Source organism: Orcinus orca, chromosome 4, assembly GCF_937001465.1.
Source record: "Orcinus orca chromosome 4, mOrcOrc1.1, whole genome shotgun sequence".
In the NCBI taxonomy this organism is placed as follows: domain Eukaryota; kingdom Metazoa; phylum Chordata; class Mammalia; order Artiodactyla; family Delphinidae; genus Orcinus; species Orcinus orca.
This window is the reverse complement of record NC_064562.1, coordinates 69,203,154-69,218,750: the sequence shown is the minus strand read 5'-3', so window position 1 is coordinate 69,218,750 and position 15,597 is coordinate 69,203,154. Positions and strand designations below refer to the sequence as shown.

At 38.2% G+C, this 15,597-nt stretch overlaps 1 protein-coding gene across 6 annotated transcripts in view; it reads right to left on the bottom strand.

Annotated features, from left to right (window-relative positions):
• Positions 1-15,597, bottom strand: part of CENPC (centromere protein C) — a 91,605-nt gene that overhangs the window by 72,696 nt on the left and 3,312 nt on the right. For all 6 annotated transcript variants that reach the window (XR_004482574.2, XM_049709510.1, XM_049709509.1 and 3 more), the window contains exons 2-4: positions 13,791-13,837; positions 12,569-12,639; positions 11,561-11,655 (exon numbers count right to left, since the gene is read on the bottom strand). Coding sequence is in view for 5 of the 6 variants with exons in the window: in XM_049709510.1 (XP_049565467.1) it covers positions 11,561-11,655; positions 12,569-12,639; positions 13,791-13,837 (213 nt within the window). In the remaining variant the exon portion in view is untranslated. The remainder of the gene's footprint in view (positions 1-11,560; positions 11,656-12,568; positions 12,640-13,790; positions 13,838-15,597) is intronic.

The following is a 15,597-nucleotide window of genomic DNA, read 5'->3' as shown; positions in this document are numbered from 1 at the left end:
CCTGCAAACAGAAGAGTTGTTAAAGGATGTATGGGGGGAGCAGAGTCAAGATGGCGGAGTAGGAGGACATGGAATTCGTGTCTCCACACAGCTAGAGCGTCTACCAGGCACTAGTGGGGGACCTCAGACACCTATGGGGACAGGAGGAACCCCCAAGTGACCAGGTGGGACACGTGGGGAGGAAAAGTAGAGACAATACGGGACCAGTGCCCCTGAGGGGTGGCTGGGGGAGGTGAGGAGTTCCCATGTTCAGGAGGGGCCCACCCATGGCGAGGGGATTGGCAGGACAGGGAGAGACCTTCAGGGGATTGGGGAATCAGAGGGGAACGTGGCCAGAGTTTCCCCCAAGCTCTCGGTCCCCAGCTACTCTGCTGGGGTCCCAGGCCAAAACCCCTACACTCAAGGTCCCCTCAGGCACTTTTTTTTTTTTTTTTTTTTTTTTGCAGTACACGGGCCTCTCACTGTTGTGGCCTCTTCTGTTGCGGAGCACAGGCTCCGGATGTGCAGGCTCAGTGGTCATGGCTCATGGGCCTAGCCACTCCACGGCATGTGGCATCTTCCCAGACCGGGGCATGAACCCGTGTCCCCTGCATCGGCAGGCGGACCCGCAATCACTGTGCCACCAGGGAAGCCCCCCTCAGGGACTTTTCCAGCCCCATGGGTCTTGAACCTAGGTCCTGCCACCCCACAGCAAAGGCCTTCTCTGGTTTGTTTGGTTTTTTTTTTTTTTTTTTTTTCCTGTTCTGGTTCTGTTTTACCTTGTTGTTGTTTCATTTATATATATATTTTCTAATAAATTTTTACTTTTCTAATTTTATTTTATTTTTTATTCTTTGTTATACTTTTGCCTTTTGTTTTTGTTTTGTTTTTCTGCCACACGGTGCAGCTTGTAGGATCTTGGCTCCCAAGCTGGGGGTCAGGCATGAGCTCCTGTTGTGGGAACGCGGAGTCCAAACTGCTAGACTAACAGAGAACCTCATACCCCAGGGAATATTAATCAGAGTGAGGTTTCCCAGAGGTCCTCATCTTGGCACCAAGACCCAGCTCCACCCAACTGCTTGCAAGCTCCAGTGCCGACGCCTCAGGCCAAACAACCTGTAAGACAGGAACACAGCCCCACCCACCAAAAAAATAAAAAGATGAGACAACAAAAAAATATGTTACAGATGAAGAAGCAAGGTAAAAACCTACAAGACCAAATAAATGAAGAAGAAATAGGCAACCAACCTGAAAAAGAATTCAGAGTAATGATGGTAAAGATGTTCCAAAATCTCAGAAATAGAATGGAGGCATGGATCAAGAAAATACAAGAAATATATAACAAAGACCTAGAAGAACTAAAAAACAAACAGTGATGAACATCACAATAACTAGAATGAAAAATACTCTAGAAGGAATCAATAGCAGAATACCTGAGGCGGAAGAACAAATAAGTGAGCTGAAAGAGAATAGTGGAAATAACTGCCGAAGAGCAGAATAAAGAGAAAAGAAAGAAGAGAATTGAGAACGGTCTCCGAGACCTCGGGGACAAACATTAAATGCACCAATATCTGAATTATAGGGGTCCCAGAAGAAGAAAAGAAAGAGAAAGGGTCAGAAAAAATATTTGAAGAGATTATAGTTAAAAACTTCCCTAACATGGGAAAGGAAATAGCCACTCAAGTCCAGGAAGCACAGAGAGTCCTATACAGGATAAACCCTAGGAGAAACACACCAAGACACATATTAATCAAACTAACAAAAATTAAATTCAAAGCAAAAATACTAAAAGCAGCAAGGGTAAAGCAACAAATAACATACAAAGGAATCCCCATACAGTTATCAGCTTATTTTTCAGCAGAAACTCTGCAGGCCAGAAGGGAGTGGCAGGATATATTTCAAGTGATAAAAGGGAAAAACCTACAACCAAGATTACTCTACCCAGCAAGGATCTCATTCAGATTTGATGGACAAATCAAAATGTTTACAGATAAGCAAAAGTTAAGAGAATTCAGCACCACCAAACCAGCTTTGTGACAAATGTGAAAGGAACTTCTCTAGGCGGAAAAGAAAAAGACCCACAAAAACAAACCAAGACAATTAAGAAAATGGTAATAGGAACATAGGTATCAATAATTACCTTGAATGTAAATGGATTAAATGCTCTGACCAAAATACACAGACTGGCTGAATGGATACAAAAACAAGACCCATATATATGCTGTCTACAAGAAACCCACTTCAGATCTAGGGACACATACAGACTGAAAGTGAGGGGATGAAAAAAGACATTCCATGAATATGGAAATCAAAAGAAAGCTGAAGTAGCAATACTCATGTAAGACAAAACAGACTTTAAAATGAAGACTGTTACAAGAGATAAGGAAGGACACTACATAATGATCAAGAGATCAATCCAAGAAGAAGATATAACAATTATAAGTATTTATGTACCCAACATAAACATAAGGCAAATGCTAGAAGCCATAAAAGGGGAAAACAACAGTAACACAATAATAGTGGGGGACTTAAAACACCCCACTCACACCAGAGGACAGATCGTCCAGACAGAAAATAAGTAATGAAATACCAGCTTTAAATGACACAATAGACCAGACAGGTTTAATTGAAATTTACAGGACATTCCACCCAAAAGCAGCAGAATACACTTTCTTCTCAAGTGCACATGGAACATTCTCCAGGATAGATCACATCTTGGGTCACAAATCAAGCCTCGCGTTATTTAAGAAAACTGAAATCATATCAAGCATCTTTTCCGACCACACGGCTATGAGATTAGAAATCAATTACAGGAAAAAAACTGTAAAAAAATAAAAAATACATATGGAAGCTAAACAGTGTGCTGCTAAATAACGAAGAGATCACTGAAGAAATCAAAGAGGAAATAAAAAATACATAGAAACAAATGACAATGAAAACACAATGGCCCCAAACCTATGGGACACAGCAAAAGCAGTTCCAAGAGGGAAGTTTATACCAATTCAATGTCACCTCAAGAAACAAAAAAACTCTCAAATAAATGATCTAATCTTACACCTAAAGCAAAAAGAGAAAGAAGAACAAAGAAATCCCAAAATTAGTAGAAGGAAAGAAGCCATAAAGATCAGACCAGAAATAAATGAAACAGAAATGAAGAAAATAATAGCAAAGATCAATGAAACCAGAAGTTGGTTCTTTGAGAAGATAAACAAAATTGATAAACCCTTAGCCAGGATCATCAAGAAAAAAAGGGAGAGAACTCAAATGAATAAAATTAGAAATGAGGGACTTCCCTGGTGGCACAGTGGTTAAGAATCATGCCTGCCAACGCAGGGGACACGGGTACAAGCCCTGGTGCAGGAAGATCCCACATGCCGCGGAGCAACTAAGCCCGTGCGCCACAACTACTGAGCCTGTACTCCAGAGCCCATGAGCCACAACTACTGAGCCCATGAATCACAACTACTGAAGCCACTCACTCTAGGGCCTGTGCTTCACAACAAAAGAAGCCATAGCAATGAGAAGCATGCGCAGCACAACGAAGAGTAGCCCCCGCTCACCAAAACTAGAGAAAGCTCACGTGCAGCAACGAAGACCCAAGGCAGACAAAAATAATTAAATAAATTTGTAAAAAAAAAAAACTTAGAAATTAAAAAGGAGCAATTACAACTGACATCACAGAAATACAAAGAATCATAAGACACTACTACAAGCAACTATATGCCAATAAAATGGAAAACCCAGAAGAAATACACAAATTCTTGGAAAGGTACAAACTTCCAAGACTGAACCAGGAAGAAATAGAAAATATAAACAGACCAATCACAAGTAATGAAATCTAAACTGTAACTAAAAATCTTCCAACAAACAAAAGTCCAGGACCAGATGGCTTCACAGTTGAATTCTACCAAGCGTTTAGAGAAGAGTTAACACCTATCATTCTCAAACTCTTCCAAAAAACTGCAGAGAGATGAACACTCCCAAACTCATTCTGTGAGGCCACCATCACCCTGATACCAAAACCAGACAAAGATATCACAAGAAAAGAAAATTACAGACCAATATCACTGCTGAACATAGACGCAAAAATCCTCAACAAAATACTAGCAAACAGAATCTAACAACACATTAGAAGGATCATACACCATGATCAAGTGGGATTTATCCCAAGGATGCAAGGATTCTTCAATAAATGCAAATTAATCAATGTGATACACCACATTAACAAACTGAAGAATAAAAACCATATGGTCATCTCAATAGATGAAGAAAAAGCTTTTGACAAAATTCAACACCCATTTATGATAAAAACTCTCCAGAAAGTGGGCTTAGATGGAACCTACCTCTACATAATAAAGGCCATATACAACAAACCCACAGCAAACATCATTCTTAGTGGGGAAAAACTGAAAGCATTTCCTCTAAGATCAGGAACAAGACAAGGATGTCCACTCTCACCACTATTATTCAACACAGTTTTGGAACTTTTAGCCACAGCAATCAGAGAAGAAAAAGAAATAAAAGGAATCCAAATTGGAAAAGAAGTAAAACTGCCACTTTTTGCAGATGACATGATGCTATACATAGAGAATCCTAAAGATGCCACCAGAAAACTACTAGAGCTAATCAATGGATATGGTTAAGTTGCAGGATACAAAATTAATGCACAGAAATCTCTTGCATTCCTATACACTAACAACACTGAAAGATCAGAAAGAGAAATTAAGGAAACAATCCCATTCAGCATTGCAACAAAAAGAATAAAATAAAATACCTAGGAATACCTCCCTAAGGAGGCAAAAGACCTGTACACAGAAAACTGTAAAACACTGATGAAAGAAATCAACTGTAAAACACTGATGAAAGAAATCAAAGATGACACAAACAGATGGAGAGATATACCATGTTCTTGGATGGGAAGAATCAATACTGTGAAAATGACTATACTACACAAAGCAATCTACAGATTGAATGCAATCCCTATCAAATTACCAATGTCATTTTTCACAGAACTAGAACAAAAAATTTTTTAATTTGTATGGAAGCACAAAAGACCCCAAATAGCCAAAGCAATCTTGCGAAATAAAGATGGAGATGGAGGAATCAGGCTCCCTGACTTCAGACTGTACTACAAAGCTAGAGTCATCAAGACAGTATGGTACTGGCACAAAAACAGAAATACAGATCAATGGTACATGATAGAAAACCCAGAGATAAACCCACACACCTATGGTCAACTAACTTATGACAAAGGAGGCAAGAATATACAATGGAGAAAAGACAGCCTCTTCAATAAGTGGTGTTGGGAAAACTGGACAGCTACACATAAAAGAATGAAATTAGAACACTCCCTAACACCATACACAAAAATAAACTCAAAATGGATTACAGACCTAAACGTTAAGGCCAGACACTATAAAACTCTTAGAGGAAATCATAGGAAGAACATTCTATGACATAAATCACAGCAAGGTCCTTTTTGACCCACCTCCTAGAGTAATGAAAATAAAAACAAAAATAAACAAATGGGACCTAATTAAACTTAAAAGCTTTTACACAGCAAAGGAAACCATAAACAAGATGAAAAGACAACCCTCAGAATGGGAGAAAATATTTGCAATGAAACAACAGACAAAGGATTAATCTCCAAATTATACAAAGAGCTCAGCCAGCTCAATATCAAAAAAAACACAATCCGGGCTTCCCTGGTGGCGCAGTAGTTAAGAATCCACCTGCCAATGCAGGGGACACGGGTTCGATCCCTGGTCCGGGAGGATCCCACATGCCGCGGAGCAACTAAGCCCTTGAACCACAACTACTGAGCCCGCGTGCCACAACTACTGAAGCCCGCGTGCCTAGAGCCTGTGCTCTGCAACAAGAGGAGCCACCGCAATGAGAAGCCCCTGCTCACTGCAACTAGAGAAAGCCCGCACGCAGCAATGGAGACCCAATGCAGCCAAAAATAAATAAATTAAATATTTAAAAAAAAAAAAAAAACACAATCCAATCAAAAAATGAGTGGAAGACCTAAATAGACATTTCTCAGAACAAGTTATACAGATAGTCAACAAACATATGACAAGATGCTCAACATCACTAATCATTAGAGAAATGCACATCAAAACTATAATGAGGTATCATCTCACACTGGTCAGAATGGCCATCATCAAAAAATCTACAAACAATAAATGCTGGAAAGGGTGAGGAGAAAAGGGAACCCTCCTGCACTGCTGGTGGGAATGTAAATTGATACAGCCACTGTGGAGAACAGTATGGAGGTTCCTTAAAAAACTAAAAATAGAACTACCATATGACCCAGCAATCCCACTACCGGGCATATACCCTGAGAAACCGTAATTCAGAAAGACAAATGTACCCCAATGTTCTCTGCAGCAATATTTACAATAGCCAGGTCATGGAAACAACCTAAATGTCTACTGACAGATGAATGGATAAAAGAAGATGTGGTGTATATATATATATACATATATATATTTCATTCCATTTCATGTATATATATGTATATGTATATATACATATATATGTACATATGTATATATATATACATATATATATTTCATTCCATTTCATTCCTTTTTATGGCTGAGTAATATTCCATTATATATATGTATATATAATGGAATATTACTCAGCCATAAAAAGGAATGAAACTGGGTCAATTGTGGATATGTGGATGGACCTAGAGTCTGTCATACAGAGTGAAGTAAGTCAGAAAGAGAAAAACAAATTTCATATATTAATGGATATATGTGGAATCTAGAAAAATAGTACAGATGAACCTATTTCCAGGGCAGGAATAGAGACGCAGATGTATTGGATGGACATGTGAACATAGAGGTGGAAGGGGAGGGTGGGATGAACTGGGAGATTAGGTTTGATATAAAAACACTACCACGTGTAAAATAGATAGCTAGTGGGAACCTGCAGTATAGCACAGGGAGGACAGCTTGGTGCTCTGTGATGACCTAGAAGGGTGGGATGGTGGGGGATGCGAGGGAGGTCCAAGAGGCAGGGAATATATGTAGACATATAGCTGATTCACTGTGTTGTACAGCAGAAACTAACACAACATTGTAAAGCAATTATACTCCAATAGGAACTTGCCTGGTGGTGCAGTGGTTAAGAATCCGCCTGCCAATGCAGGGGACACAGGTTCGAGCCCTGGTCCGGGAAAATTCCACATGCCGCAGAGCAACTAAGCCCATGCACCACAACTACTGAGCCTGAGCTCTAGAGCCTGCGAGCCACAACTACTGAAGCCCATGCGCCTAAAGCCCATGCTCTGCAACAAGAAAAGCCACCGCAATGAGAAGCCTGCACACCGCAACCAAGAGTAGCCCCAGCTCGCCACAACTAGAGAAATCCCACGCGCAGCAACGAAGACCCAACGCAGCCAAAAATAAAAATAATAAAATAAAATAAATAAAAATTTAAAAAATTATACTCCAATAAAAAAAATTTCTGTAATAAAATTTTTTTTTCATTTTTAAATGTAAGTATAGAAAGCAGTCAGTCACTGAGTCCCTCCTCTTCCTACCCAAACAGAAGATTAGATGTTTACTCCCTTGAGTTTTGAATCAGAGAGACTGTGAGCTCAAAGACATGAAATATAACTGAAGGTAAGAGTAACACATTGAAAACAGAAATATTAAGTGCAAGTATTCAAATTGCACCTTTCCCCTTGCTCACCTGGCTGAGAACACTCAGTTAGAATCAGACCCCTAAGCAGGAAAGAATTCTTTGTCAGAAAAACTTATCAAGTCAGGAGAAAAAAACCTGCAGATATTAACAACTGGACATCCACAATGATGTGGCCCAGACAAATCATACCATGGTGAAATCTACCAATGTACAACTCTAACTCTGCAAATACAGCTTCCAATCACCATTTTAGTTTTTCATCCTTAAAAGTGAGACCGATAAGGATCACTGGACCACTGGACATTTGACAAAAAGCTCTAGTGTAAAAGGTAATGAGCAAAGTAAGCAAAAAAGGTACTTGTATGAAACAGAAACTCTTAGAAGAAATCTTAATTAAAAGAATTAGAAGAACGTAACATCGAGGAATATCATGAAATTTCAAATCAATAAAGACAGATGACAAGATTCTCAAAGCTTGCAAACATGAAAAAATAGTGGCTCACAAAGGATCAAGGAATCAGAGCAATATTCTCAACACCACAAGAAACTTTAAAAAAAATAGAGCATGTCTTTAGAAGTCTGAAAGAGAATCATTTCCAGCCTAGAATTCTATACACATAATTACCCATCATGAGGGTAAAGTCATGGTATTTTCAAACATTTAAGGTCTTAAATTCTCAGAACGCTACTAAAGGATGAGCCCCACCAAAAAAAAAAAAAAGAAAGAGGGCAAGAAATATGAGCTACAGAACAGGACAAAAGAGAAGGGACTTCCCTGGATGATAAACGGAAATCACATTGACAACACTTACATGACAGGCCTAAAGGTGGACAGAAACAAAAAATAGAGAAGAGAGATCTAGGAAGGATAGCTCCAGAAAAAAACTGAAAATGATAAATTACTTGATGTGTCTATATACACTGAGAAAACATTTATAACTCTGTCACAGAAATTGGTGATAAATTAGTCAGAGGTGCACAGAATATCAACAAATTTAAAAACCAAGACAACTAAATCAAGAGAAAACTAAGAGATAAGCAAATGGCTAAGCAAACTGTGGTATATCCATACCATGAAATACCACTCAGCAATAAAAAGAAACAAATTATTGATACACACAAAAACCTGGATGAATCGCCAGAGAATTATCCTGAGTGAAAAAGACAATTCCAAAAAGTTATATACTATATGACTCCATTTAAACAACATTCTTGAAATGACAAAACTGTAAAAATGAAGACTAGATTAGGGGTTTCAGGAGTTGAGGGAGTAAGGGTGAGAGAGAAGTAACTTGTTATAAAAGGATAAGAGGGATCCTATAGTGATGGAATTTTTCTGTAACCTGTCTGTATCAGTCAATATCCTGGTTGTAATGTTGTACTATAGTTTTGCAAGATGTTACCTTTAGAGGAAACTAGGTAAACCATACACAGTCCTGAACTCTACTATTTGTTACAACTGCTATAAATCTACAATTATCTCAAAACAAAAGGCTTGATTTTTTTAAAAAAAAGTAGAAGCTTCCAGTAATATCTCTCTATAGAGAAGGTTCTCCTTTTCTCCTTTTAAACAGATTGGATTGAAATGATTAGATCCTCACTCTCAAGGACTGAGCTGGGTCTGACATGACATTTTAGTAAGACTCAGTCCACTCGTAACCTGCCCTGTTCTTCAGAATGCCCTCTCCTGGGTTACTGAGAGCCTAGTGAGCCTATTTAGCCCTTAAAGATTGTGAGATATTCAGTTCAGCCCTTTAGAGGTTTTTGCTCAACTTTTTAGCCTCTGGCCTCAAATTGTTCAAAATGTGTCAAATGCCTATTGGTGGTGGGTCACTTTCCTGCAGTAGGACTTTACCTACTTAGCACAGCAAGACTACATGTTTCAGTCCACCATTCTGGCCTAAAGTTCTTCACTACCTCAGAACTTACAAATGTTCTTTAAGGAAAAGTGGCTATCCATTTGAGGCACCTCCAGAATTCCAATTTGTCATGCCATCCCTACACAAGTGACAAAATCTCTGCTTTCCCTCAGTGGACTCACACTGTCTGGACCAACCTAAAATCCTCAGCTTTTGCCCAAAATTAACAGATACTCTCAGGGAAGAAAATGACCAACAGTCATCAACTCATATTCTAAGGATTCCACCCTTTGAAATTTTAGTTCATCTAGTCCTTGTTGCTTCCACAGTTCCACATGTCTCTAAAAACATGATTTGTTTGCATTTTATTATTTTTTTTTTAACCAGCTCTTCAGCAGGAGTGTTGACTTACTGCAATCTGTTACATCCTTCCTAAAAGTGGAACCTCTACCATAACCTTGATACCAAAGTCCAACAAGAACATTTTGAGAAAAGAAAAAAAAAAAAAGACAATATTGTTCATGAACACAGATGAAAACATCTTAAATATTGGCAAACCTGGGACTTCCCTGGTGGCACAGTGGTTGAGAATCTGCCTGCCAATGCAGGGGACACGGGTTCGAGACCTGGTCTGGGAAGATCCCATGTGCCAGGGAGCACTGGGCCCGTGAGCCATAACTACTGAGCCTGCGCGTCTGGAGCCTGTGCTCCGCAACAAGAGAGGCCGCAATAGTGAGAGGCCCGCGCACCACGATGAAGAGTGGCCCCTGCTCGACGCAACTAGAGAAAGCCCTCGCACAGAAACGAAGACCCAACACAGCCAAAAATAAATAAATAAATAAATTTTTAAAATATTGGCAAACCAAATCAAAACAGGTTAATACTTTATGACCAAGTCAAGATTATCCCAGGAAACTTAGTTGATTTAACTTTCAAAAATCAATATAATTTATCACAATAAAGAAGGTCTCTCAATTCTGACAGAAATGGATGTCTTCATTTCTTGGAACCAAAAGGCTCTATGTGTTTATTTGTTTATTCAAGTTTCTAGTGAATGTTATTTCTATAACTACAGGTATTCCTCAGAGATATTGCAGGGTTAGTTCCAGACCACCCCAATAAAGCGAGTACTGCAATAAAGCAAGTCACATGAATTTTTTGATTTCCCAGTGCATATAAAAGTTATGTTTACACTATACTGTAGTATATTAAGTGTGCAATAGCATTATGTCTAAAAAAAGTACATACCTTAATTAAAAAATATTTAATGTTAACCATCATCTGAGAGTTCTGGAAGTCATAATTTTTTTGCAATGGTAACATCAAAGATCTCTGATCACAGATCATCATAACAAATATAATTATAATGAAAATGTCTGAAATATTGTAAGAATTACCAAAATATGACACAGAGACATGAAGCAAGCAAATACTGTCGGAATAATGGCGCTGACAGACTTGCTTGACACAGGGTTACCACAAACCTTCAATTTGTAAAAAATGCACTATCTGTGAAGGGCAATAAAGCAAAGCACAATAAAACAAGGTATGTCTATATACAATTCTTCTCTCTAATTAGTATTGTGCTTTTGAATATTTGTCTTTAATCATTAGCTTCAAAAACTCTATTCCAAAGTCTGCTATTTTGTAGAGTTAGGTCAACCTATCCTCTTAAGATATATAATCAATAAAAGATTGATTCCCCTGTTTAGCAAATTGCCTTCAGTTTTCAGAAAATAACCAAACTTGCCAACCTGGATTAGGAACTTCAGTAGTTGCCCACTTTCCTAAAAACCTAATTTAGGCATCATTTAAGTAAGAGTGAAAAATAATTGTGTTAAAATTTGATAATTCTAATTCCCAGACCTCCAATTTCAAACACAGGAAAGGTCAGACCAAAATTTTCACAAAATATCTCAATTTTATATAAACTCAATGGGAATATAGGGTTCCTTTTTAAGAATAAGACTTACAAACAACTAAAATGTATCTAACTATATATTGTGTATTGTTCACTCACTAAACTATTAAATTTGTACCAGTTCTCCTTTTTGACTTACCTCTTTACTTGGTGACTGAACACAAATGTCTTTTATTTTAGGTGTTGAATAAAGCACTGATTTTGTGGAATTTGTGCTAAAATCACTGGCAAGACCTAAAACAAGTTAAAACAAAACATGTATAAAATTTTTTGGTTACAATTAAAAGAAGCCCTACATGGTATGTGAAGAAGTCTTTTGACTCTTTTAAGCGCAATTAGTTTAACTGAAGTACAGACATCAATTCAATATTCAAATGTTCCTAGAAGGCATCAGGACTGAAAAAGACAAGCAAGATTCCTGAAGAAATATGTGCCAGTTCTTCTTTCAGAACTTGTAAAGAAAAGATACTTTTCCACTGTGTTTTTCTTTGGTTGGCCTATTCTTTTATTCCAGTACCTTCTGACACTGACCAGCACTAGGAAAAGTTTTTGCCATTATACTCTTTTCTTTAGAAAGGGGTGCAAATCACCAAACATTATCTCAAGCTCTCCAGTGATCCCAATAATTCTGCACATTTATTTCCATTAATGAAATACTTTCTCTTGTGTATGATAATTATTTATGGAATTCTAGACTATAGGAATCTAGTGTGAACTAAAGGGAATAACAAATTATTCTCATTTTTGCCAGTATTATCTTCAGTATACCGGAAGGTACATGAAGGACTGCATATGTACTCAAAATTCCTAGAAAGGGGCTCCCCTGGTGGCACAGTGGTTGAGAGTCCGCCTGCCGATGCAGGGGACATGGGTTTGTGCCCCGGTCCAGGAAGATCCCGCATGCCGCAGAGCGGCTGGGCCCGTGAGCCATGGCCGCTGAGCCTGCGCGTCTGGAGCCTGTGCTCCACAATGGGACAGGCCACAGCAGTGAGAGACCCGCGTACCGGGGGAAAAAAAAAAAAAATTCCTGGGAAAATATTTCATATATTGAAATGCTAGAACATATTTGCTGAGTTTGGTATTAATGGACAAATTTACATTTTCATCCATCCCAACCCTCAAAGTCCATCTATAAATGAAACCTTACTTTTTTCTTCAAAACAGTCTAGTAAGATTTCCAGTATATTCTGGCCTTGCTCTGTATTAATGTCAGGTGCCCTAATAAGAAGGAAAGAAGGGAAAATGTTAACATATCATCTCCAAAAGATATTTGCTACTTATTAACATCTACCTTGAAAATTCCATATCTCCTTATTATAAAATCTTAATTTTTACTTAATGGGAAAAATATCACCTTTATTATGAGGATAAAACAAGTATTTGACAGTCCAAGAGTTCCCAGAAAAGTATGTGAAGTAGTATGTCATTGTCTACATTAACAATTATATACCCTGACTAAATAGCCATGTCTAAAGCTGTTTTAGACTACTGCTCTATCTAAACAAGAACATAAACTTTTTTGAACATATTCAATCAATCCTGAAATGCTTCTTTAATGAAGACTCTATGGTCACAAGTCCTATCAGCTCCAAGTAACACAGTCTTCCCTCCAAGATCTCAAATGCACTTCTATTCAATACCTTTAATCTTAAGGAGCTAATGAATCAGTATAAAATTTTTAATTAAAATTTGTATTGAGACAATTGTAGATTCACATGCAGTTGTAAGAAATAATATAGAAGAGGTCCCTTGATCACTTTATCCAGTTTCCTGCAATGGTAACATTTCACAAAGCCATATAGTATACTATCACAACCAGGATACTGATGTTGACAGAATCCACCGATCTTATTCAGATTTCTCCAGTTCTACATGTACTCATATGCGTGTTTATGTTTGTGTATATAGTTAGTTCTATACACTTTATTACATTTGAAGGTTCAGATATGACCACCATAGTCAAAATACTGAACAGTTCTATCACCACAAAGATCCTTCTATTGCCCTTTTAGAACCACACCCACCTTTTCTTTTAGCCCCATGGAATAAACTGCATCCTTCTATTATTTCCATTCAATCCACTCTAGAGTGCTTTCCCCATAGCTGTCATTTAGTCAGAATTGAAACTGCCTCTTCCTGGTCCATCATTTATCAGGCGAATTTCTTTTCTCACCTCCATTAAGTCATTGAACTGCCTGCATTAATATTTCTCTGTTAATATAAAATAACTAAGATGACTATACTTAACCAGTGGGTACATAAATCATTATTTTAGTCAGAGGTAATAGTTCTTCCTTTCTTCATTTAAAAATTCCACTTTCCAAAGATGCAAATAAAAATCATCTTAAAAGTTTAGGTACACAAATCACCTGGAAGGTCGGCAAAATCTTCTTCTATAGTCATTTTTGAGATGATCCTGAAAGAAAAGTAAATCATCAATCTGGTGAAAGTTTAAGTTCTTTATTCACTCATTCAGCAAGTATTTGCTGACTGCCTATTATAATACTATAAAGAGGAATATCTTCTGGATCAAGTGAAAAAGAACTTGTCTCATATCCACTGTTTCCAAATGTTTGTTTATACTATTTCCTTACTTTGGATTTATTCCATCTTCTTCCTCCTCTTCTTCCTCCTCCTCCACCTCCCCCCATACCTCTTCCATCATCAAAATCATACTATCTGGGCTTCCAGTAATTCAAGTTGGTTGACCAACAATATCTATTTATCTCCTTTTCCTGCAAGGAGATCCCTCTGAAGTAATAGTAAAGGACTAAACTGGCATAAAACGACAATGAAAAAAGAGAATGGGGGGGCTTCCCTGGTGGCGCAGTGGTTGAGAGTCCACCTGCCGATGCAGGGGACACAGGTTTGTGCCCTGGTCCGGGAAGATCCCACATGCCGCGGAGCGGCTGGGCCCGTGAGCCTTGGTCGCTGAGCCTGCGCGTCCAGAGCCTGTGTTCCACAACGGGAGAGGCCACGACAGTGAGAGGCCCGCATACCGCAAAAATAAATAAATAAATAAATAAGAGAATGGAAGAAAGGGCCATCTGTGGACAAACAAATATAACAGATTTCTGGAAGATGGAAAACAAATGAAACATGATAACTGATGAAACAGAAGAAAAGCAGCAGCCTAAAGTAAGCTCAGAGGATATTGTCCTGGATGAGGAGTGAATGGCCAGCATAAGATAAATACCTAGGAAGTTAAGAATGAAATATCAGAAAAACTGAGGATAAAAAGATGCTAGAATGTTTCCAGAAAGAGAAAAGAGGTAACCCCAACAAAGAAGCAGCCCCAATAAATGGAAGCAACAGGAAAAATAAAACACATAGACATGCTGAAATTGGAGGTGGAGAGCATATTTGTGATACTTTGGGTCCTATCTTTTAATTGTAAAATCTATAAAGTTAAATTTTCTAGTTGAAAATTTTGTGGTAATAGGAAGAATAGTATGCTTTTTAAAATAAATAAATTGCTGCCAATACAAAATGTTTAGTAAGCTGCACTCTTCCTTGGCCCAATGGGATATAAATGACCCCACCCCATGTGAACACTCTCTTTACCCCACTCATGCTCTGACATCCTGAGCTGAGCCTCGCTCCTGACTCTACTAAGGCTCCTACACACAACTTTGGACCACTGTAGTTTCCCACCCACGGTGACTGCTGCCACCTTGCTTCACTTTTGAATTGAATTATTCAGAAAGATGAAGACCTCTATTAGATTTTAAGAAACTTGAGAGCAGAAACTTTGTTTTAAGCTAGCTTATATTCTTCCCAGAGCCTTGCCGAGTGCATTGTATACCACACAAACACCATTTTTTGTTATCTTTTTGATATGCCAAATAAATAAGACCAAAAATTTATGAGATAAAAGTGTCTTTCTTTAAAGAAGGTGAGAGTGTTTCACACAGCCTGTTATCTTCAGGAGGTACCTAAGGAGCAAAAGATTAAATCTATTTTATAGATAGCAAACTAAGGAACAAAGACATCTAACACATCTGCATTTTATCACAAGTCATTTGATGGAAAATTAACTCAAGCACTTAGGTCTCTCATCAGTACTCAGCATTCTGAAACACTTAAGTAAAACCCTGAGAATGTTAGTTAACTCCCTTCCAAGGCCTCATTTAAGGTCACTCTTCTCCTAATTTAATAAATAAAATGATAGAGTCA